Here is a 22,008-nt window from a genome sequence, read left to right as displayed (position 1 = left end):
ATACTCTGTAAAGAAAAGCGACACAGCGCTGTGCTCCAGCAGTGATGCTAACGGAAGTCATCCACAAAAGTCCAACCGCGCTCCTACGCGCGTCACGTGGAATTTTATCTTATCGATAATGCTGCATTGAGTAAAGAGGTTTTACACAATACTCTATACTCCGTCATTCAGTATCATTCTGGTTTTCTGTAGGGTAATTATGAGCTTCAACTGTTTTATCCCCTGCCTATTAATGGTGATTGTCCGTTGAAGTCTTGGAACGGTGTAGATTGAAAGACTTCAATTGCTGTAGGGAATCTCGAGCGCCGCAACTATATATTCCACCGAAAAGTGGCCCTGTTTTAATCTATTAGTCAAAACTGACACTCCATGTGGGATAGGCAAGACAAGACACCCCTTCTTGAACGGGCCCCTGAACCTGCTGTAATGCCCGACAAGAGCCCCAATGAGGCATAACGGCCCGGCAGCCCTGAGTCTCGCCTATCCTGGGGCCCAGCCAACTCAATTCCGCTTGGAAAGTCAGTCCTGTCTTTTAGTCCTTTTGTACGTCATATCACGTGGCATACAGGCGTCTTGCCTTTTCGGTAGGCGCCAAGCGACCCCGGCCCAATATCATGAAGTAGGAACAGCTTAGGTAAATAGGCAAATTGGTACAGGACCCTGATTGAGGCTAGTAGCATCTTTGACCTGGGGGTGCCGACGTAGGTAAGGAAAAGATAGTATAAGCTGGGCACCAGATCTTTCAGATCAATGATAGTTCGGGGTAGTTGTTTACATAGTACGGCCGATCCGTGACGCCCCCATCCACTGACGCCATCCTCCATCCCACGCTGAGGCGAACCCCTAAACAACCGTACGGAAGAATGGGTCACTACGTTAGGAAGCTGTCATCGGATTCTAAACAACCCCCCGGTTTGCGGGTTCTCGTGTACGCAAAAGTAATATGCTCTTGATTTCTTCATTGGAAAGTAATCAACGAATCTGACTCTCTTATAAAATTATAAGTTGTTTTGGGCTCCACCCGTTCGTGGTCACGTTAACCGTTAAATCCGACGCTACCGGCGATGATTGGAAGCCCCCAGTGCCGGTGGCATCTCGTTCTGGGCAATCTCACCTTACTGCAGTGTATGCAACTACTATTAATAAATATCGATCAATCCCCATCCGCCTCCAAGGCTCCTCACGTCTACTGCCGTTCTGACAAGTCGGGGTCGCTATAGCTTCTGCCAGTCCAGGGGGTTATACTCTCCAATACCTAGTGTTTCCGTGAGTGCCTCGAATCCTTCCAACTCCGCAAGGCTTGTGATCTTTCCAAGCGCGCAGCGGGGTGGGCTATCGCTCGCCGTGCCCGAAACAAACAAATCCGCCCATTCAGCCCAGGACGGACAGAAAAGCATGTGGCGATCCATTTGAACCCCTACTTGGCCTCAGTTGGTTACTGTTGTCGGGTTTTCCGGAAGGGAGCTTTAATCCCTGTTGTGATGGTAGCGAGCATCATCCGATGACAGTGCTGATCGAGCGTCATTTGAGGCTTCAGAATAGCTACGCACCCAGTCAAACCCCCAGTTTCAACAGATGTCATTGCATAATTCTAGTTGCTGACCGTATACCTCTTATCCAGCGCTTCCCCTCGGTTCCGCCGCGATTCTTCCGCTGAGATACTATCTCAGCCTTGTCGCTCGAGAAATCGCCCGCTGTCCTCTCTTCGCTGACTCGAATTCTCACCGCACCTGCAAAACTGAAATCGGAAGTCGTTCAAGCTGGCAGGAAGTAAGCGAAGAAGTTTTTCTGGTCAGGGTGGCTTGCTGAACAGGATGTTCAGTGGCTCCTCGAGCCCACCCAAAGATAAATCAGATACTATCCCCCGATCAGGTCCCATAAATACACCGTCGCTCAGTATTCAGACCGAGGGTACCGTTGGATCTCAAGCGAAATCACCCCCTCCCACTAGTTTCTTCGGACGCAGAGCAAGCGAGGAACAGAGCCCTGGCGGCGACAAGAAGCGCCGAAGCAGTACGGTCTCAAAGGCAGCATCATTTTTCGCAAACGCAAAAAACTCCCTGAGCCTTAGTAGCCCCCGAACCGAAAGCGCGCTCAGTTCTTCGCTTCCAGAGTCTTCCTTACACAGATACGGAAATATGGACCCAGCGCTCAACGTTCCACAGGGCTCACTGAATAATTCCGCGGGCGAATCTTCACCAACTCCTCGATCATCTTTCAGAGTCGGCGTTACAGAGGACCGGAACAAAAAATGTCGCCGGACTATGGAAGATACCCATGCCTATCTTTATAATTTCCTTGGTAACCCTGTACCGTCAGCGCAAAATGATGATTCTGATCAGAGCTCGCATCCTAGCGACGCTTCGCCAAAGACCGGAGAATTGACGCCCATTGTTGAAACAGATAATGGCTACTTCGCAATTTTCGATGGCCATGCAGGAACTTTTGCTGCCCAATGGTGTGGAAAGAAGTTGCATCTTATCTTGGAAGACGTAATGCGCAAGAACATAAATGCGCCTGTTCCCGAGCTTCTCGACCAAACATTTACTTCCGTGGACCAGCAGCTGGAAAAGCTGCCGGTTAAGAATAGCGGTTGCACTGCGGTTGTCGCATTACTCAGATGGGAAGATAGAATTCCCACCCCAAGTTCCGTGACCGGTTCGTCCGCCATCGGGCCGGCAGCCGTGGCAGCGACCAAGGCCGGAGCGGATTCAAAGGCAGATGACACCCCTACCCAGGAAGCCGCCGCTACCCCGGTTCCTGCTATTCCCCCCAAGTTACGCGAAAAGGCGATTCGCCAGCGTGTCCTATATACAGCCAATGTTGGCGATGCCCGTGTGATACTGTGTAGGAACGGCAAAGCCCTTCGCCTGTCTTACGATCACAAGGGTAGTGATGAGAACGAAGGGAGAAGGATTGCTAACGCGGGAGGCTTGATTCTCAATAATCGAGTTAACGGAGTTCTCGCTGTAACTAGAGCCCTTGGCGATGCCTATATCAAAGATCTTGTTACTGGGCATCCTTACACAACAGAGACTGTCATCCAGCCAGACCTTGACGAGTTCATCATTTTGGCCTGTGACGGGGTAAGTCAACATGCGTTTCTAGCACGGATTTCGATTGAGCTAATAGTTCTTTGCAGCTCTGGGATGTATGTAGTGATCAAGAGGCTGTCGATTTGATTCGCAATGTGTCTGATGCCCAGGAGGCATCGAAGATTCTGGTTGATCATGCCCTTGCGCGGTTCAGCACTGACAACCTTTCCTGTATGGTGATTCGTCTCTATGCAGACCGCCACCGCGAAGTTGCTAGTCAAGCAGTCGACCTGGCTGGGTGGGAGAGCCGCTCCTCGCGTGGTTTAAGCGAGACCGATAAGATTGTCGAAGGAGCTAGGAAGAGCATGGCCAACACTGGAATAGCAGATGAATCGGAAACGCTCAAGAAAGTTCACGATGAGGCAGAAGAATGCACACCAGAGGAAGTACCGGAGTCCATATTATCTGCCTCGCCAAATGCCCCAGCGGCTACACTCAATCAGCCGAACAAGCCGGGTTCGAGCGACAGTACATGAGCAAGCAACAAACATATTACGAATGCAGATCTTGAGTGCCATCTAAGAAGAAATAGAAGCAAGGCTTGGAGCTATGAACATTTTGCAGTCGAAATCATATTCTCCTTCTCGTCATCATTTGTACTGCTGATTTTACATATTTTACTTTTTTTTTCCCTACACTATTTCATGGCTTAGGTATCGGCTGGCGTTGATCGCGAACCGCAAGAGGTCTCTTATCTATCACCGAACCCGTATGTTAGATTTTGGTTATGCAGATGGTTCCATCTTGCAATGTGCCATTTTCTCCTTGGTTTGAGGTGAGGCTTCTTACCTGGCTTATTGTTTCTGTCTGTTCTGTGAAGCTAGCCACAGTCGGTGAATGTAGGTATTTTGACAACCGTCTCATTGTGCCGCTCGATTGCGTTTCAGCCTCTCCGTGTACTTGTATCTCATATTGGTATGGAGCAAATATAATTGGCAATTCTGGATATACGAGGAAAGGGACAGGGTTCCTTCGTTTGTTGTGGGCAACTACAAAGACCTAAACGTTGGCCGAGACAAAATATTTTTGGCCTCCTAAACTCAGTTCACATTCGATTCCCAGCATCCAGGAGGAAGTCTTAAATCTAAAAATACAACTGCGAGAGAGACAACTGAAGCCTCTCCGACAACATAGCGCAAGAGTAGAAAAAGAGATATCCAATATCCACACAAAGGCCATCACCGACCGGTAGAAAATACAAAGTCCAGGGAGCCGTAGCTAGCTCGACGCATCTAGGCTGTGGTTTCCTCCTCCGTTTTTCTCTCCCTGAATTGCCTGTCCGCGAGAATCTCAACGCCATAGACGGGCTTCGCTCCCGGCATCACATGATCCCGGCTGAGATCCAACTCGCCGTGACGGACCCGTTCCGGCCAGCTTTCAGCGTACCGGGCGTAGTGAAGATCAGACCAGAGGATTTTCACGGCGTCACCAGGGGATGGGGCTGTGGCGCCTTCAGTCGAGTCTGCGGCCTCCTGGATCTTGTACGTGACTTGGTTCGTGCTCAGGGTGGATTCGAACTGGGCGATGCGCTCAGCATGCTCAATTCGCTTCGCCTCTTCCTTCTTGCGAGCTTCCCGGCGACGTCTTCTCGCGGTACGACTCAAGTAACCCCTTTTACCATCGGCAAACCCATCCTTGATTTCCTGTTCTTGGATAGCCAAAACGGCCGAAATATCGGCGACGCTGGTAGCCTTTTGGTCCATGACAGCACGCGCCCGGTCCTTCTTCTCCATCAGCCAGCCAATTTTGTCGTTGTATTTATCGTCGAACTCTTTGGCCTCTTCCGGGCTTCGCGGCCGTTTCCTGCTCAGAAATTCCTCTGTGATGGTGATCATTTCTCGTGGCGGGTCTAGCTGGCGCTGCATGGAAAATTCACGGAGGAGATGGTATGCGCGAAGACCGACCTTAGAGTCGTTAAAGTGGACGGAAAAGTAGGGAACCCACATGTCCTTTCGGAGGGTCGCTGGGACGGTCTTTTTACCGTGGTATAGCAGTTGACGGAGGACGTTGTTTTTCTACAGAAAGGAACGACGGCGTCAGTAAGAAAAGCAATATCGGTCTGAAAAGATAGCACTTACCTCCAGGTATCGCGTCAACGAATACACAACTTGATTTGTGCGGATGTTATGGTAAACAAAGATGTTTTTCCCGTGTGTTAAAGCGTTGATGGCCTTCCGTAACCGCACACCCTCCTTCTGTTGATGTGTCTTGAATGCATTGGAATTTTGCTCACGAGCCTTGCCCTGAATAATACTGTGATTCTCGATAGGAGGACGGCGGACAATGTTCCAGGTACCGATCTTGGTGGGATCTAGGATCTTTTCGAATGTCCCCTTGAGAGTCCTCTTCTGGACTGGTTGTGAGGCCATTGCGGCCAAACGCGGGTCTGCGCCTCGCGTCTAGTGTGTCAAAATCGGTCGTCGAAGGAGGGAAGCAAGAGTCACTCTATAGCATTGCAGGTAGCCGAGTGATTTGGCTGTTCGTGAGGTGGTCTGTCCGGCGGAAAGGTTGGAAGGTGAAGGGCGAATCATCAATTTTTCGGCGGCGGGAATCCGAACGGGGGAAACCGCCTCGAGACTAAACCCGGCAGCTGTCCAAGTGGAGATGGGAGGTCCCGACCTCAACTCAACCTCCAGGCGGTCGCCCTTATCTTGTTACCACATAAACTCGGCGCGGTTGTTCTTGTATCACCGTGATTGACTTGCATGACGACTGGATGAAGACAGAAGTACGATTGAGCTCCCTTCACGGCTCGCAATGGCGACAGCCGACATCACGGATGGGCTGATCAATGACGATGCTGGCAGTCGCCGCGACAGACCATTTCACTTCCCAGCGGTGGGTTTCCGTCTGCAAGGAGCTACTGATTAACTTGCCAAAAAACTGATGATTCCCGTGTATAGAGCCGAAAGCTGCGACATCTGACAGGTGTTTCCGTCCGTAATCTTGTGGTCAACCCTCCTAGCCGGGCTCGAGGGAAAACAATCGACGACGAGGATATCCCAAACTCTTTGCAGTCGCCGTCAAAGATACTTGCGCAAGAGGCTAATCGAACCCTCAACTACTCGCGATCGTTCTCGAATCTGAAGTCCTCCCCAGCATCCAGCAATGAGAATGGTCGTACCCAGCAGCGACTTCCTTTGCGGCAAGCCCGTCGACAGAGTACACTGCCCTGGAGCGATCCTAATCCACAAATGCGACAGGTAAAGCTAGAGGATATAACGCGTGGCCGGATAGCAAACACCTGGTTCTCGATACATTGCGACGGTATCCACGAGCCCGTGTATGTGAGCGAAGTTGTGGAGAATGCGATGAATCCAAACTTTCGAGCATTTGACCTCAATTCTTGCGGGCCATCTGTTTCGCGCTTAGACTACCTCACTCTGAAATTGTGGGTAAAGACTGCGACTATGGATGATTATATGATGCTAGTGGAGTTACAACTACATCTGCAGTCGCTTCAATTCTTGGGACGGTCGTTGGATAACTTTCATCAACCTCTACCTGCGAATTCCGTCCTCTTTCATTTCCCGGATGGGGTGTACACCAATCTGACCGACATTCCGCCCATGTGGACGCCGTTACCTACAGTGAGTTCCAAACCCAGTGATACAGCTGTACCGACATCATCGTACGACGCCCTGATGCGACTTGCAAATCTGGACGAATGTATCCAGGATGCTTTGATTACAAGGGAAAGGCTTGAATCACAGATTAGCTCAATTCTGGAAAAGAATCAAGATGCTGTGCGAACGACGAGCAAAGCGTCCCGGGCGAAGGATAAACTCAACCTCACTAGGAACGCAGTTTCAAGTCAGCGCAAGCAATTGCGCTTGGCTACCAAACGCAAGGAAGAATTGATTGCTAGTATCAATGCTAGAAAAGACGCCATGGAGAATGGCACTCGCAGTTGGGAAATAGTGCGCAGCCATCTTCCTGACGCACGAACGAAACTTGGCTCCAGCATGAGATTGCTCGACCAAAATACAGAAGAAACCAAGGGCCAGATCCGACGCATATCTGAGGATATTCTCGATATCTATCCGATTGAGCCGATCCGTGATAAACCACTTGCTTTCACCATTGCTGGCATAGCTCTTCCCAACTCTAACTTTGTCGATGTCGATCGAGACGCAGTGGCAGCAGCGCTCGGGTATACTGCGCACCTAGTATATTTACTGTCATTCTACCTTTCCATCCCCGTACCATATCCAATCACGCCGCACCTCTCAAACTCGCTGATCCACGACCCCGTGTCTACTTCTCTCCCACAGAGGACATACCCCCTCCACCCGGTTAATGTGCAGTATCGGTTCGAATATGGAGTATTCTTACTGAACAAAGATATCGAGTTCCTGCTAAATAAACAGGGTCTGCGGGTGCTAGATATTCGACACACGCTGCCGAACCTGAAATATCTTCTGTATGTCCTCACAGCACGGTCGTCGGAGATTCCTGCAAGGAAGGCTGGAGGGATTCGTGGCCTACTTCCAGGACGTCTGACTCCCAGCCTCTCCCGCCGTGGCAGCGAAGACAGCGCTGTGTACGGCGAGACTGGCAATCATCGACGAGGGGTGAGTCCAATATCGACAGTGAATGGAGACATGGCACTAGCCAAGGGGAAGAAACCTTTTGCCCCCGTTCCGAGCGGATCAGCATCAGCTTCGTTTGGTGTGGCTTGACGGGGCAACGGCCATGTAACTATGCCGCTTGGCTAATGTATGATCCGCAGAGGAATATGTTATATGTACAATTAATTGATTTAGCTGCAGCGTCTTAGTTTGCGATCGGGCTTGTTTAGCCTACTTGTACAGTAATAGGTTGGTAGCTAGTGTTTCTGAACAGGCCTTGTACATATATCTAGTTGCATCCCTTAGTGGCATTGAATTGGCTAGGTTCGTAAAGAACACCTTGGGAAGAAGAATGGCTTAATTAAACGAACAGGGGTTGGAAAAGTTTGGCATTCCAATTGATAACAGGGTCACGACCACTGGACCTCTCCGCTTCGCATCGCAGTCTACCGAGTCCACTCAAGGCGAGGGAATTCTTACTCTTCTCTACCCCGCATTCAGCACTAGGCTGCGATTTCAGAATGGGTAACGAGTCCTCAACACTCTTTTAATCGAGGATTCCGTACTCCTAGATTTCTCCGTGCAGCTGAAAAGTCCCCGAGGGCGAGGGCGGCTGATAATAAACAACCCTTCCTGACCCCAAACGTCCCCACCGCTTTCGACGCTTTCTAGCGGTCGTCGTCGCTTTGCATCGGCAAACCCCAGACTGCTCCCCATCCACTCCATCTGTGCCTAGCCTGGGTGGATTTTCTAGTGATGATGGCGACACACGACGGGCAGCAGGACAACGGCCTTTATTCTCGTGAAACCTCTGCGCGCAGGTCGCCGTCCCCTACAGGTCCCCAGCACCGTCGCGGCTATCAGGCCTGCGACCCGTGTCGCAAACGCAAAGTCAAGTGTGACCTTGGGAGTGAGTCCATCTCTTGCGGGGAACGCAGCCATTACCGAAACACCGGGATTCGAATGCTGATGCTCTGGTCGTTTAGGTGTCGATAATCCTCGTCCGCCGCCATGTGTACGATGTCGACGTGAGAGTAAGCGCTGCGAGTTCTCCGCCACGCGGCGCAAACGCAAGACTTCCGATGTTGAAGGCAGTGCCGTTGACGATGTTCTTCGTCGCGATAAGCGTATGATGGTCGGAGATGCCGCAGCGAAAATTGAGGCTTCCCCAAGCGAAAGATCAGCCTCTTATCCCCAGGTTGAACCGTCCTTCGATACGCCCAATCTATCGCAGCAAAAGTGGCTTAATAAATCCCCTTCCAACGGCCATCTACCGGCACCGAGCAATGGTAGCCAACATTACACGGCAAATCCGTCTACATCTACAGCCCAGTTCTCCGATGTCAGGAATACAAGGCACCCGGCGTACTCTGCTGGGGACAGGACTTCCGTCTCGAGGTTTAGCCTTGAGGGCAACCAGCCCATGATGAACCGCACCGCCGTCGAGCTACTGTCGCCCGCGATCAGCAACAGCCATGACGCTTTACATCTTCTGTCAGAAGCAGCAGGAAGGACAGAGGACCTCCGCTACGCTGCGACGCGCCAGTCGGCCTCCTCGTTCGCGTCACCCATATCGTCCATGACGCAAGCGGGAACTCCAAGAAGCACGGGCGGATCATTTTCACGGCAACATAGATCGGGAACTGCGCAAACTGGAAACTATTACCAGAGCAATGCGCTCCTTTCTGGAGAGTCTCTCGCCGACAACCGAACGAGTTCTACCGGCCGTCCCTCAGACTCGGGCTATCTAGATGCTGTCAAGGCATGGTCACGACTACGTTTCGTCCGTGCGGGTTGGCTCTCTGTTGAAGAGTCAATGGCCTACGTTGCCTAGTAAGCTGCCGTTACCTCTTAAAGTTTCCTCTGCATTAACCATATCAGCTACTACGAGCATCTCGCACCTCTAAGTCCAATCGTTATTCCTGATTTCTCACACCCGTCGACACATCGTACCCTACTTACTGACGAGCCGGTTCTGGCGGTGACTATATTGACCACTGCTTCAAGACATATGAAACCAAGCGGAGATGGTGCGAACTCCCGTGCCTTCTACATTCATGATCGCCTCTGGTCATATTTGCGCGGGATGATTGAGCGTCTGTTTTGGGGCCAGGAAAAGTTTGGCGGCAACGGCATTGGGATCAACAAACCTCGTTCCTTTGATTTAGCTCCCTCCTCAGCGAAGGTTAATCATAAGGGTAATCTGAGATCTTTGGGCACGATTGAAGCGTTATTGATACTTACGGACTGGCACCCGCGGAATCTACATTTTCCTCCTGGAGACGATGAGAACGCATTACTTGATCTGGATGCCCAGGCTGGCCGGTACGACAAAGAATTAGATAATGACGGTGAGACCACAGCGCAGCGAAGCTCTAGTGGTGCGCCTGAGGGCAGACTGGCCTTCCAGACGTGGCTAGAGCCAGCCTGGCGGTCGGACCGGATGTCATGGATGTTACTCAGTACTGCTCAAGCATTAGCATTCGAGCTCGGTGTGTTTGACCAAAAGAACGATACCAAATTATCAGCAGAACCGCCAGCTGAGCAAACGCGAAAGCGTCGTCTCCGTCGACTTATCCTTGTGTATATTACGCAGAGCAGTGGCCGTTTGGGCATACCTTCTATGCTCCCACTACCACAGTGGACCGATGATATCCAGCCGACGCCACTAACCGGCGTGAAAGGCAATGAGGTTGACAAAATGCATGATTGTTGGCTTGGAATATCCAAGATCATGTATCAAAGCAACCAGCTCCTGTTCGCATCTAACGAACAGACTTCTGATTTGATAAGAAGCGGCCGTTACCGCGACCAGATTGATCGATTCCAGCCTTTCCTCCGAGAATGGCGACAGAACATTGATTCGACTGAGTGTAGGTGCATATTTGCCTTTCATTGGACAAATGCTAACCATATCAGTGCACCCTGCAATGAGACATATATTGATGATTGAATATGAATACACACGTACGTTTCCTTCTCGAAACTTATGACCACCTGGCTTACTTCTCTCAAGGTTTATACGTCAACTCTTTAGCATTGCAGGCTGTGGTCGATCGGTGGACGACAATGTCCAACGAGGCCGCTCAGGCTCAGAATAAGCCGTCAGCATCAAATAACGCGTCGTTCCATGTGCTAATGGAATTGTACCGCGTCAATGAGCCTTTTATTCAAGAAGTCGTTGATGCGTCGCGAAGGATTCTGACCACAGTGCTCGAGGGCTTGGTCCCAGGGGACCATTTGAAACATGCTCCTGTCCGGACGTGCTTTCGGATTCTGTCTGGCATGATCTTCATTCTTAAGGTAAGTCTTTTTCTGAATCTGAATGTTGCGACTCCGCATCTAAACATCTTAGACGTTCACCCTCGGTGCGAAAGAAGATGACGTGCGTGTCTCCCTCGACCTTCAGGACCGCACCGTTGAAGCACTCCGAACATGTGTTGTCGACGACATCCACCTCAGCCACGCCATCGCCCGCCTGCTGGAGCTCCTCACGACTAATATCCGCACACGCTTCCTCCGTTTCGCCCCCCTGGACCGCAGTGGTGACAACGACAGCACCAGCGCCGGCCAGGATCGCGCCTCCGCCCCAACGTCTCGAGCCCACTCGCCTCGTTCACGAGAAGGCCCGCTTGGCCGTCGAGATGGCCTGAACAACAGCCACACCTGGCCGTCTGCGCAATCAACACATAACAATCAAATAGGCGGCTATGCAGACGCCCATCCTCCATCGTCGACACCCCTAACCTCGGTCCACGACCCTCTAGCTGGAATTCCCGCCCAACCCATCAACTCCTCCAACATCAACGTCAATTTTATGCCACCCCCGCCATCTGTCTATTACAACTTCTACCAACCCCGCTCCCCGCCGCCCTCAGGCGAGATGAACCCTTCCAATCCAAATTCTGGTTCAGCGTCTTCCAATCTCCCCTCGCACTCGATGAATGAGCAGCCAGGTGTCTCGGATTGGTTCGCCCTTCCGCTAGACCAGTTCTTCAACTCCTCGACTGCGGTCGTGGATCAAGGGCTTGGTGGGACAGGCCCGATGGTGGGTGAGTTCGATATGCTGGAGGTTTTGCTCAATGAGCAATATGATGGCGGCACTAGTGGGGATGGTACTGGGTTGGATTCGGCGGGCGGTGGCCTGCCATCGCAGTTTATACAGCCTTAGTACGGTTTATTGCGGATTACTGCCCTCTTCACGATATCGCAGATCCGGCCCCTTGGGTGCCTCTTTTTTTTTTCTTTCCTGCTTTTTTGCCGTGGCTTGCCGTCGTTGGCTTCGACTTTGTTTGGATGCCCTGCCTTGCCTTGACTGATGAATATATGAGCTCGTTTGTATACTCCTGTGCTTGGAATACGCTCCATGGGTGGTCAATGTCCGTTTACATTTTGGTATAATGTATACGTTTATGATTTGTATGATCAATGTGGCCACGAATACATATATACGGCTGTGGATATAGTTTGCTCTACGACCTGCCGTTTTTGGATACTCGCCTTTTAAACAGTCCACTATATAGGAGCCTTAAATCACCCTAATCAAAAGGTGCCTACTTCGCAAAGAGTATTCTCCTCTCTGGCCCACCTGCTACTACCATAGCGAATTGGACGTGCCACCACTTGATGCAGGTTGAAATCGAGTTGAATTCGGGTCCCCTCAAGTCCGTCCAAATCTGAATCCGAACCTAGGTGACCAGAATCAATGGGAATTGAAACGTACACTGGCTGTTAAAAGGCAATTAGTTTTTGACCCCGGTACATTCTCGGATGACTGAGATGGGCAGCATATGCTGTGCCATGTAGCACCACTAGCTGCAAGCGCGATGAAGCAAAGGGACCTGAGACAACCCCACCTGGCAGGTCGCATACCAAGTACACTGCCACAATGTTCCGTAGAGTATAGCCCAAGCATGTGAACTCTGCTGGTACCCTAAATAAAGTCAAGATGCGGGACAAGTGTCCTTCAATATCACTCCTCTAGGTGAAGAAGCCTCAGGATATTGCTGGTCGGTAATTCGTCAATGGCGGACGCCACGTCCATGCAGACGGGTATGACCTGCGGGCTGCAGACTGCAGCTGCGAGCTGAACGGTTGCTTTTTGGTTCTCCACTTTAGTCCTGACAGTTCCGGGCCTATCTAGGCACAAGGATGGGAGGCCAGAAATATACAGTATTCTGCAAAGCGGTCATCAGTGTGTCTACAGTGATCGACGGGCCTAAAGCTTAGCGTTCTAATAGAACGCTTTAGATTCCTGACCCATCAACAAATAACAATATTTCAGGGCCTGCGATTGGGGCCAAAAGGCGGGGATTAAAGACCCTCTTTTCCTCCCAAAGGTACGATCAGTAACAGCATGAGGTTCACCTCTGGGTCCACCTCGAGAAGTCGTTTACGAGAGCTCCAGAAAAGGCAGTTGTTTGTAATTAAATAGGATCGAGACTGGAAGTCGTCACGGCATAGAGCAGTAGAGTCAGGTCGGGTTGCCCATTCTGCGAAGATTCAAACCCGATGCTGTACACTGCGATCAATTGATGTCTTTGCGCTCCTAAACACTGGCTGGGATGAGAGATCTTACTCAGGAATTTGCCTAGACTGCCGAATGGTACGCGATCGCTCGATCGAAATCTCGCCTCCAACGCTTAGAACCTGCTGTGAAATTCAAATAGGATCAAGTTAAGTTTTATGCCAGAAGTGAAAGTAGAGGCGGGGGAGACATGAAGACATGTGACCGGACTGTTCCTCTTCTAACTCGACTCTGCCTTTCCCCTCTTGTCACTTGAATCAACTCGCACCGCAGTCTACAGGAGACCCTCTCCGCCTGCCCCCTGATCTTCATGCCATTTCTTAAGCTCTCATTGCGTCAATCTGGCCCGCTGAAGCTGCCGGCTTCTTTTGCAATTCGCCGGCCGGGCTTTTTTGCGCCTCCACTCAAGTCTGTTGATTGAACTTGAATGACACGCACTCAAATGAGGATCGTGGGATCAGGTCGTATAGAAGCCCCCGCAAAGAACTCAATACCCGAAGATTCACGGCTCCATCCGTCCAAGAAGCTTTCTTGGGCCCTGAACAAGCAATAAAGCGGCCGACTCCGCAGCGGCTTCGCCAGCTCGGTTGCCTCGTCCCCCTCGTGCCTGACAGGAGTTCGCTCATGTCAAAGAGCGGCGGGCGTTTCACTCCCTACAGCGCTATTGGACTGTGACGTTTGATCTAAGCCTGGTGTAACCCAGGATGGGTTTGATCTCGATAACGTGCTCATCCATGAGCAAGATTTTCGCCCGGAGCTTCCAAGTATGGCGAGGACTGTACCCTCAGCAGTTCCTCCGGACTCCGGGGCTTTGCTAGCACCCGGAAAAGGTGGGACCTGTTGTCCACGCAGATTGCGATGCTCTCCTTCTGTTCCTCCTAGCTCTTGAGGGGTACACAGTTTATAAAGCAGCCTCCATCCTCTCCCTCCTGAGTGGAGTGGCTCGGCTTCCACTCGCTTGCTCTTGTTTCTCTGCTTGCTCTGCTTCGCCTTTGCTTAGGTCTACTATTTGAAATCATATCCACTACCCTCTTGCCTCTTCATTGTCCTGGTCAGCACGTCAGATAGAAAATGGTTGTCTTCAGCAAAGTTGCAGCAGCGGCCTTCGGCTTGTCTGCCGTAGCATCTGCGATGCCCGCGGCTCCTCCTCGCCAGGGCTTCACGATCAACCAACTCACGAGGGCGATTCCCAAACGCACCATCAACCTTCCAGCGATTTACGCCAATGCATTGTCCAAATATGGCGGCAATGTCCCTCCACACATCCAGGATGCTATGGCTCATGGTAGTGCTGTGACCACCCCGGAACAGTACGACGTTGAATACTTGACTCCAGTCGCTGTTGGTGGCACAACAATGAACCTAGACTTTGACACTGGATCCGCGGACCTGTAATACTTTATTTGGCTGTAATTTTTGTGCGAATCCTAGAGCTGATATCTATAGATGGGTGTTTTCCAACGAGCTTCCGTCTTCCCAGACTACAGGCCACAGCGTCTACAAACCATCCGATAATGGAACCAGAATGTCCGGATACAGCTGGGAAATCTCATATGGCGACGGCAGCAGTGCCGGTGGTGATGTTTACAGAGACACCGTCACCGTTGGTGGCGTCACTGCGCCAGGGCAGGCAGTCGAGGCCGCTTCACACATTAGTGAACAGTTCACCCGGGATCAAAACAACGATGGCTTGCTCGGTTTAGCATTCAGCTCCATTAACACTGGTGAGTACTTGAAACATACTTGGACCAAATTTTCCTAACTTGCCACCAGTTCAACCGAAATCCCAGACCACCTTCTTCGACAGCGTAAAGTCTCAGCTTGAATCTCCTCTGTTTGCTGTAACACTTAAGCACCAGGCTCCTGGTTCCTACGATTTCGGCTACATCGACCAATCAAAATACACTGGCGAGCTTACCTATACAGATGTGGACAATTCTCAGGGCTTCTGGATGTTTTCCGCAACTGCAGGGGAGACTGACTTTGACGCCATCGCGGGTATGCCATGCCTATACCAACCCCAGCCCGACTGGCCATTTTAACCAATCTCACAGATACCGGCACAACCCTCATTATGATCGACCAGTCTATCGCAGAGGACTATTACTCTCAGGTTCCACTCGCCTTCAACAACTTCTTCTACGGTGGTTGGACCTTCCCTTGCTCCGCCGAACTCCCGTCCTTCACTGTCACCATCAACGGCTACGACGCCGTTGTCCCAGGCGAGCACATCAAGTACGCCCCCGTTACCGATGGCTCCTCTACCTGCTTCGGAGGTATCCAGGATAACCAGGGCCTCCCGTTCTCAATTCTTGGCGACGTCTTCTTGAAAAGCCAGTACGTTGTTTTCGACTCGGAGGGCCCTCAGTTGGGCTTCGCGCCCCAGGCTTAGACCTGAGATATCCGTTATTTGGGTCAGCTCAATTTCATATCTGAATTGAATACGCGTGGCTTTGATCCCTGAACATTTCCAGTTTTCTTTTCCTTCAGCATAACGGCGTGAAACGGCTAGGATTCGGCCTTCTTGATACCTTTTGTTTCTATGGTCTTTCCCCTATACAAGGGAAACAGCAATGCGTTTTCAGACCACTACTAATATTGGGAATAATAAATTAAGTCGTGCACTAGGCAGACCCTAATGAATGCATCTTGACAGATATCAATGAAGTCTGAAATCTGAAATCCGAAACCTGAATTCGATTCCAGGATGAAACTCAAGAGTACTGTTCTTTCTTTGACATACACAAGTCGCTGCGCAGTATGTAGAGAAGAGAGTACATTCCTATACACTTCTATCATAACCCATTCCTAATTCTATACAAAGATCAAATATCTAGATGATCCCTCATGTATATGCAGCTGCGCCTAACTCCGGCGGACTGAAGACTGGCGAATGAAAGGGCTGCAGAATGGTATAAACAGTGCGCATAGTACAAGTCCGCAGAACTACACGGAACGGAACGGAACACAAACGAATACAGGTGTCAGGACAATGCGATATGTTGCTATGACTGCAGTATGGTATCCCGGTTTCCGCCTAGCGCAGCCAGAATAAAAGGAAAGACGGAGCAAGGAGCAACATTGGGAGATACATAGTTTGGACTTTTTGTACTCGTTTGCGAAGTATAAAAGGGATGAGTAAAGATAAGGATTTGACGGTTTATGTTGTCTGTATTGACGCGTTGCGCGGCCTGGGTATATTATAGTATGTAGCAAGGTAGATGAATATGCTGGTAGGTGGATAAATAATGGAAAAGAGCATCAGGGCTCCTTCGGGTATCGTTTTGATGGGCGGAATTGCGCTCAGCTGAATAGCAAAGAGCGAATATGGTGCGTGAGAGGTGCATAATGCGTTGTGCTCGTAAGGGTTTGGTTTCAATCATTAGAAAAGTAAAAGCAGTTGAGAGAAGCATAATCAAAGCTCCTGCGTATCCAACCCCCAGATCTCCCACTGCTTTAGCACGTCCCATCCCACGCGCTGTATCTTGCGTCTCAACGCCCGATTCCTTGGACCCGGCAACAGACACTCGTTCATATCAAAATTCAGACCTTCGTTCATGTTCCACGTTGAGCTTGGCCCTGAGCATGAACCTGAACTTGAACCTGAACATGATTCTGGGCACGGGCCTGGATCTGGCGGCTGGTCGACGGGTACGACAGAGGGATCTTCTTCTCGGGTTCGTTTCCCGAGTGTTGAAGGCGGTAATGTGCTCTTCTTCTGTTGAGGTCGAGGCAAATTCGCTGAGGACGTTGTCACTGGTAGAGTATGGTTTTGATTAGAGCCAGGACTAGGAGGGCTTGCATTGATGCCATTCATTTGCGTTTGTTCGAAATCGACGTAGGAGGACGGACTCTTGTCCTCGGCGCTCGGTGCGCGGGATGCAGCTGGTGTTCGGGATTGGACGCCTTGTGGGGGCTCTGGTTGTGGCTGTGGTCGATCCACAGAAACGGTATAATATTCGCCCAGAACAAACCCTTTGCGACCAAATCCAACGACTTTAAGACGTTGGAATAGTTGTTGATCAGCGAGTGCTTCGCCGAGCCTTTCGATGAGAATCTCATCGTCCAGTTCTACGAAATCAGCAAATGACCTGGCGCCAAGATCTAGACCGTCTGTGTCTTTGGATGGTTTAGAAGTTGTAGGCTTTGGTTGTGAAATGCGGGCCTCATCTGTTCCAGTGGACAAGGAGGCCGTCGGGACGAGAAGGCGCAGGGCTTGGAGGTTGCGGAGAAAGGGAAGAAGAAGTCCCAGTGTATCCATGCTTGACATTTCCGCAGCGAAAGCAAGCTGCTCAAGCTGGGGACTTGCGTGGACGAGGCGAGCTATTATGCTTGAGGAGAGCGCCCATCGGGCTGGAAGGAGCAGATGTCGGAGCGTGGCGGCGTGGTTGAGAACGATGCTGTTGATTGAAGTATCTCGCACCCTTGCTTGCAGGGCAGGTAAGTTAGACGGAGAGTCAGCGGACATTATGAGGTCTCTCGAGCAGCCGTTCAAGTTCGTGTTTTCTGAAGCGGGTGGTGTAAGGGTGGCTGCGGATGGACAAGTCACTGGTGGCTCCCGCGGCGAATTGAGGCTATCGGAAACGGTACTCGAGCTGACCAAATATATTCTCTCAAGTCCGGTAAAGCTCCCGAGAAATTCAGCTTGCCTTTGGTTGAAGACATTCGCTCTCAGACTCTTCAGCCGCATCGGTTTGTTGGGAGGGGCCGCGGGCCATGTGCTATCCACAAATGTGTTCAGATTGGCCAGCTCCGAGCGGACCTCCTGAAGCATAGTTACTTCCTCTACCGTGCCGTTATCAAATGCGGCGTTGAAGTCTTCGCTATGCCGGGCGTACAGGTTCGACAAGCCTAGAGATCTAAGTGCCAGTGGTTGCTTCGCTGAGATGCACTTCCGAAAATAGTCGTGCAGCATCACGCTCGGCTCTTGCATGTTCCTCATTCGCGGCGACCAGTGCATTTTTAGCTCCCTCAGCTTCCTGGCCTTGTAAAGCATCGTCGATATATCGTCCGGGTAGCAGATCGGATCTATATTGGTGATCTTGAGATAGCGCAAGTGCGGCAGGGCCGGAATGACAGTCGTTGGGCGCGGATGCCGACTGCTCGGGAACCTGATTGTCAGTGAGGTCAGCTTTGGCAATTGCGCCAGCCCCAGGTACACGGTCTCGAGCATCTTCGTGCTGAGCTCCCACCGGAAGTCCTCCAAGTCCCGCATCCTATCCACAGCAGCCCGGACAGTGATATTCAGCATCATTGAAGAATCCGGCACCCGTCCGACACGCGCATGTTCTTCAAGCTCCTGCTCCCGCCAGTCACCCCGTAGAGTTAGCGACCGTACGAGCGTGGCGTACGGTCGCGTAATGACGGCATTTAGTCCCATTGTAAAGGGACTTGCGCTGCCCATGCCCTCCGGCTGGTCGCCAACGTATCGGATCTTATCGTAGGAGGTCAAGACGAGGTTTTGGTAGAGCTGAGGGAGAGCCATATAATTGAGTACTCGACATGTTCGGCATAAACGAGCGAGATCGCTCGGATCGTCCAACTACAAAAACTCGCATTAGCTGCATGTTTCAACCCTTATCCCCCATTCGTTTTTTGAGCGTCAGTAGAAAGGGTGCCGTACACAAGCGACAATTTGCGCGATTAGATTCAGCGGCAGCACCAGCAGAGTTGGGCCTTGGGGTTGCTCAATAGCGACGCAAGCGTCGAACATATTTTGATTGACAGCCGCCATAATGCGACGCCGAGCAACTATGGCGGCGCAGCATCGACTAACGAAGAGATATCTAAATCGATAGGTGAGCAAGGCATCGAAATTCGACGGGGAGAGGGATTAGTTCGAGTCTGACAGCTGAGTGGAGTCCGAAGGTGGAAGAAACTGGGGGATTATTTGAGAGACGGATGCCTGAGGTTCCGAGCTGATTATGCATTCATTCACTTCACTGCCACGTTGATTACAGCTCTCCAGAGTAGAGAAGTCAGTAGAAAGTTCAGTAGAAAGTCTATGTGCTTGAAATATAGAGATTATATATATATATGTTATGTATGAGATCCATCTCAAGGGTATCTTAACAATAACACCGTCCAATATCCCCCATAGGCCTCCCGCGAATATAGCAAACAAATGCATAGATTTCAACCCGAAAGAAAGTCCAAAGTCCACTGTATGTAGGTAAATGGCCGCCGATACTCCCCGCTAAATCCAACTGAAGACAATAAACACGAAAGACGGTATCACAAAAGAGGGCGGGTATGATCGCCTCTATCGTTGAGAGTGGGACTCCTCCGGCCCTTCAATAACCGACCCTTCATTAACCGACCCTTCAATACCAGGCCCAGTATCTAGTGCGGACTGTGTCTCTCCACCAGAAGGGCCATTCCCACCAGACATAGTGGGATGGGCCGGACTATCAGCCTGCGTAGGCTGCGAATGATGGTCAGGAATATCCTCGGACACGAGCGCCGCTGCTTCAGGATCATACCGAAGCTCGTAATCCATAGAGCTGAAAGAAGCCTCCATATCGGCAGCAGTCCACGGTGCGGCGCTCTGGACCTGCGGCTGAATCACTTTCATCCGCTGATCACGAGGACGTGACGCAGTCCGGCGACTTGAGGACCGGTCTACAAGATTGGAATTTGTAAACCATTGCGGTGACCATGTATCCTGGCCACGGCGCCGGGCAGGTATCACTGTCACTGGCAACGGCTGATCGGCGCCGCTCTGTCGCCTTGATGCGCCATCTGACATTGGATGGAAAGAGAAGAGACCTCGATGCCGAGGGGTGTAATGAGGGTTTTCTTCGTCTCCTTGGCGGGGGGCTTGATCATCTGGGGAGAGGAACCCTTCTTCCTCCGCCTGCGCCGAGGCGACTTCTCTTGGTAAGGCCGCGTGCCTGTTCTTGAAGGGGTTCAAGATGAACCGCCATCGGTTGTCCACATTTACGATTTGTGGCGAATTCTGTCTCCTCGGCTCGGTATAGGTGTCCTGAGTAGGCAAGCTACTTTGTTGATTCTGAACGACCGCAAGTTCCTTCTCCCCATCGCCATCAGAGCCTTCATCCTCTTCTTCCATGAAGGGCATGGCAACCGGTGGCGTGGGACTGGAAACAGGATAATAATGCACATTATAGACCGTGCTTGCTGCACTAGTTGTGTCAGCTCGACTGACAGGAGTGACAGCAGCTGGCGGCGGAGTTGGCCTTGCGGATCTTCGCTTTCGTGATTTGGCGGCAGTAGCACCCTCGGCTTCGCGCTGAGTCTGGGTAATGCGGCCTCCTCGCGGTCTCAATGGTCGATGAGCAAGTCCCATAACTCCTCCCCAGGCTGAAGACATTCCGGTGCCTCCACCGCGGTCATGCCCATGGAACTGCTGACGAGGCCAGTCAACTTCCTCAGAAGGCGTGACTTCAATCATCTCATCACCGTCAAAGACCTCTCTCCCGAGAATCCCGTCTTTCCTCTCATCTCGTTCCAAAGCCTCGATACGTTCCACCCACTCCCAAACAACCACACTTGCTGCCGCGGAGCCAACCCATCTTATATATGTACCCCAACCAGCTATTTCTGGTTTCGCAATATCTAGGACAAAGAAGACAACGGGTATCAACACTGCACACAAAGATAAGAGCGCAACGAGACATATATTTCTCATCTTAGGATGAAAGAAGGCGAATCGATGTTTCGATAATGAGTAGAATATCACCCAAGCGGCGTATAGAAGGTTGAGTGCAAGTTCGAACAGATAGCTGAGAGCCGGAATAGCATCTTCATAAAGTCGTGGCCGGGTAGTATTCGTCTTGACCAGAAACTTGTCCAGAATCGCAAAAATAGTATCCAGGACAATCAGCGCAAAACCCGCCCACTTGATCATAACCTTTTCTTTATGTCGCGGGAAAAGCCGAATAAGTGTCTGCACCTGAGCCAGCCATAGAAAGGTGCTCGAGATGATCCGAACTACCTTGATCTCGGTGCCATCAATGACCTCCGACGTCAACGCCTCGGCGTCGGAGTAGCCATGATCATACTGTTTTTCTGCCACCCGAAACGAATCTGCGGTCGCTATAGTCAGAGATATGGCGACAAGAAGCGCGGCGACCTTCTGTAGCCACGGACGTCCACCAACACCCACGACCGACGAATTATTGCTGTAGGACCCGCTGACCATCCCATGTCGACCGAGGAAATTGGCGCCGCCTCCAGGGCCACCAACATAAAATGTACGAGGCGTAATAAGTAGAATGATGACAAGCAGGTAGCTAACGACAGTGGCACAGCCCATTGCATACAACAGCGGTGTCACGGACGCGTAGAACGGGTCGTGAATGTCTAGTGCCGCACCCGCATGTTCGGTCGTCGTCGGCGTACTCGTGCACGCGGGGTCGTAAATGGCATTTTCTCCGAGGGATATTGAGTAGGTGCGGTTTAGATATACATAACCTAGACGCGAAGCAGTCAATACGTTAGTCTACCTTGATGAACAGGGCGCCGCGGACGACGCAGCTGAAATCCACGCAACATACCATCGCTAGGAAGCAGGAAAGGAGTACACCCAGGGACATAGGATCTTGTGGTAGTACTCGTCGGCCGGGCCCATATCTGACGGGGAGCAAGGCGGCCGTCATCCTCCATGGTTATATTCTACCGATGTGAAACACACTTCACGTCACGACCGAAGCAGCTCAGCTCATGCACGCCGTGAAAACATTTGTATCGCAAGCATCAATACTGAATACATGGGACAGTCCTCGATTCCTTTTGCTCAGTTCTTCATCACTGCTGCGCCGATCGGTCGTTTAGGGGCAGCGGTCGATCAATA

At 51.2% G+C, this 22,008-nt stretch overlaps 7 protein-coding genes across 7 annotated transcripts, besides 1 other annotated feature; 4 read left to right on the top strand and 3 right to left on the bottom strand.

The window, feature by feature from the left end:
* Window positions 1-22,008: part of a sequence feature (contig 1.113 1..316066(1)) that runs on past both edges of the window.
* On the top strand, window positions 1,815-3,571 carry ptcG (type 2C protein phosphatase PTC1; the record flags this gene model as incomplete). The annotated part of the gene is made up of 2 exons (XM_659404.1): window positions 1,815-3,086; window positions 3,143-3,571. 2 exons carry the CDS (start codon window positions 1,815-1,817, stop codon window positions 3,569-3,571), a joined length of 1,701 nt encoding a protein of 566 aa, XP_664496.1.
* Window positions 4,139-5,577, bottom strand: ANIA_06891 (mitochondrial 54S ribosomal protein mL67). Its single transcript, XM_659403.2, has 2 exons — window positions 5,174-5,577; window positions 4,139-5,110 (listed from the first exon to the last, which is right to left on the bottom strand). Exons 1-2 carry the CDS (start codon window positions 5,462-5,464, stop codon window positions 4,328-4,330), a joined length of 1,074 nt encoding a protein of 357 aa, XP_664495.1. The 5' UTR covers window positions 5,465-5,577; the 3' UTR covers window positions 4,139-4,327.
* On the top strand, window positions 5,853-7,777 carry ANIA_06890 (putative UV radiation resistance protein (UVRAG); the record flags this gene model as incomplete). Its single annotated transcript, XM_659402.1, has 2 exons — window positions 5,853-5,933; window positions 5,999-7,777. The coding sequence occupies 2 exons, from the start codon at window positions 5,853-5,855 to the stop codon at window positions 7,775-7,777; spliced, it is 1,860 nt and encodes a 619-aa protein (XP_664494.1).
* ANIA_06889 (Zn(II)2Cys6 transcription factor domain-containing protein) lies at window positions 8,426-11,837 on the top strand (the record flags this gene model as incomplete). The annotated part of the gene is made up of 6 exons (XM_659401.1): window positions 8,426-8,576; window positions 8,653-9,499; window positions 9,548-10,539; window positions 10,586-10,633; window positions 10,683-10,969; window positions 11,022-11,837. 6 exons carry the CDS (start codon window positions 8,426-8,428, stop codon window positions 11,835-11,837), a joined length of 3,141 nt encoding a protein of 1,046 aa, XP_664493.1.
* On the top strand, window positions 14,265-15,585 carry ANIA_06888 (aspartic protease prtB; the record flags this gene model as incomplete). The annotated part of the gene is made up of 4 exons (XM_659400.1): window positions 14,265-14,584; window positions 14,640-14,917; window positions 14,967-15,191; window positions 15,248-15,585. The coding sequence occupies 4 exons, from the start codon at window positions 14,265-14,267 to the stop codon at window positions 15,583-15,585; spliced, it is 1,161 nt and encodes a 386-aa protein (XP_664492.1).
* Window positions 16,609-18,927, bottom strand: ANIA_06887 (uncharacterized protein; the record flags this gene model as incomplete). Its single annotated transcript, XM_659399.1, has 2 exons — window positions 16,609-18,735; window positions 18,817-18,927. The coding sequence occupies 2 exons, from the start codon at window positions 18,925-18,927 to the stop codon at window positions 16,609-16,611; spliced, it is 2,238 nt and encodes a 745-aa protein (XP_664491.1).
* On the bottom strand, window positions 19,456-21,821 carry ANIA_06886 (protein palH; the record flags this gene model as incomplete). Its single annotated transcript, XM_659398.1, has 2 exons — window positions 19,456-21,629; window positions 21,713-21,821. 2 exons carry the CDS (start codon window positions 21,819-21,821, stop codon window positions 19,456-19,458), a joined length of 2,283 nt encoding a protein of 760 aa, XP_664490.1.

This window comes from Aspergillus nidulans, chromosome I (genome assembly GCF_000011425.1).
Source record: "Aspergillus nidulans FGSC A4 chromosome I".
NCBI lineage: Eukaryota > Fungi > Ascomycota > Eurotiomycetes > Eurotiales > Aspergillaceae > Aspergillus > Aspergillus nidulans.
This window is presented reverse-complemented; position numbering and strand designations above follow the sequence as displayed.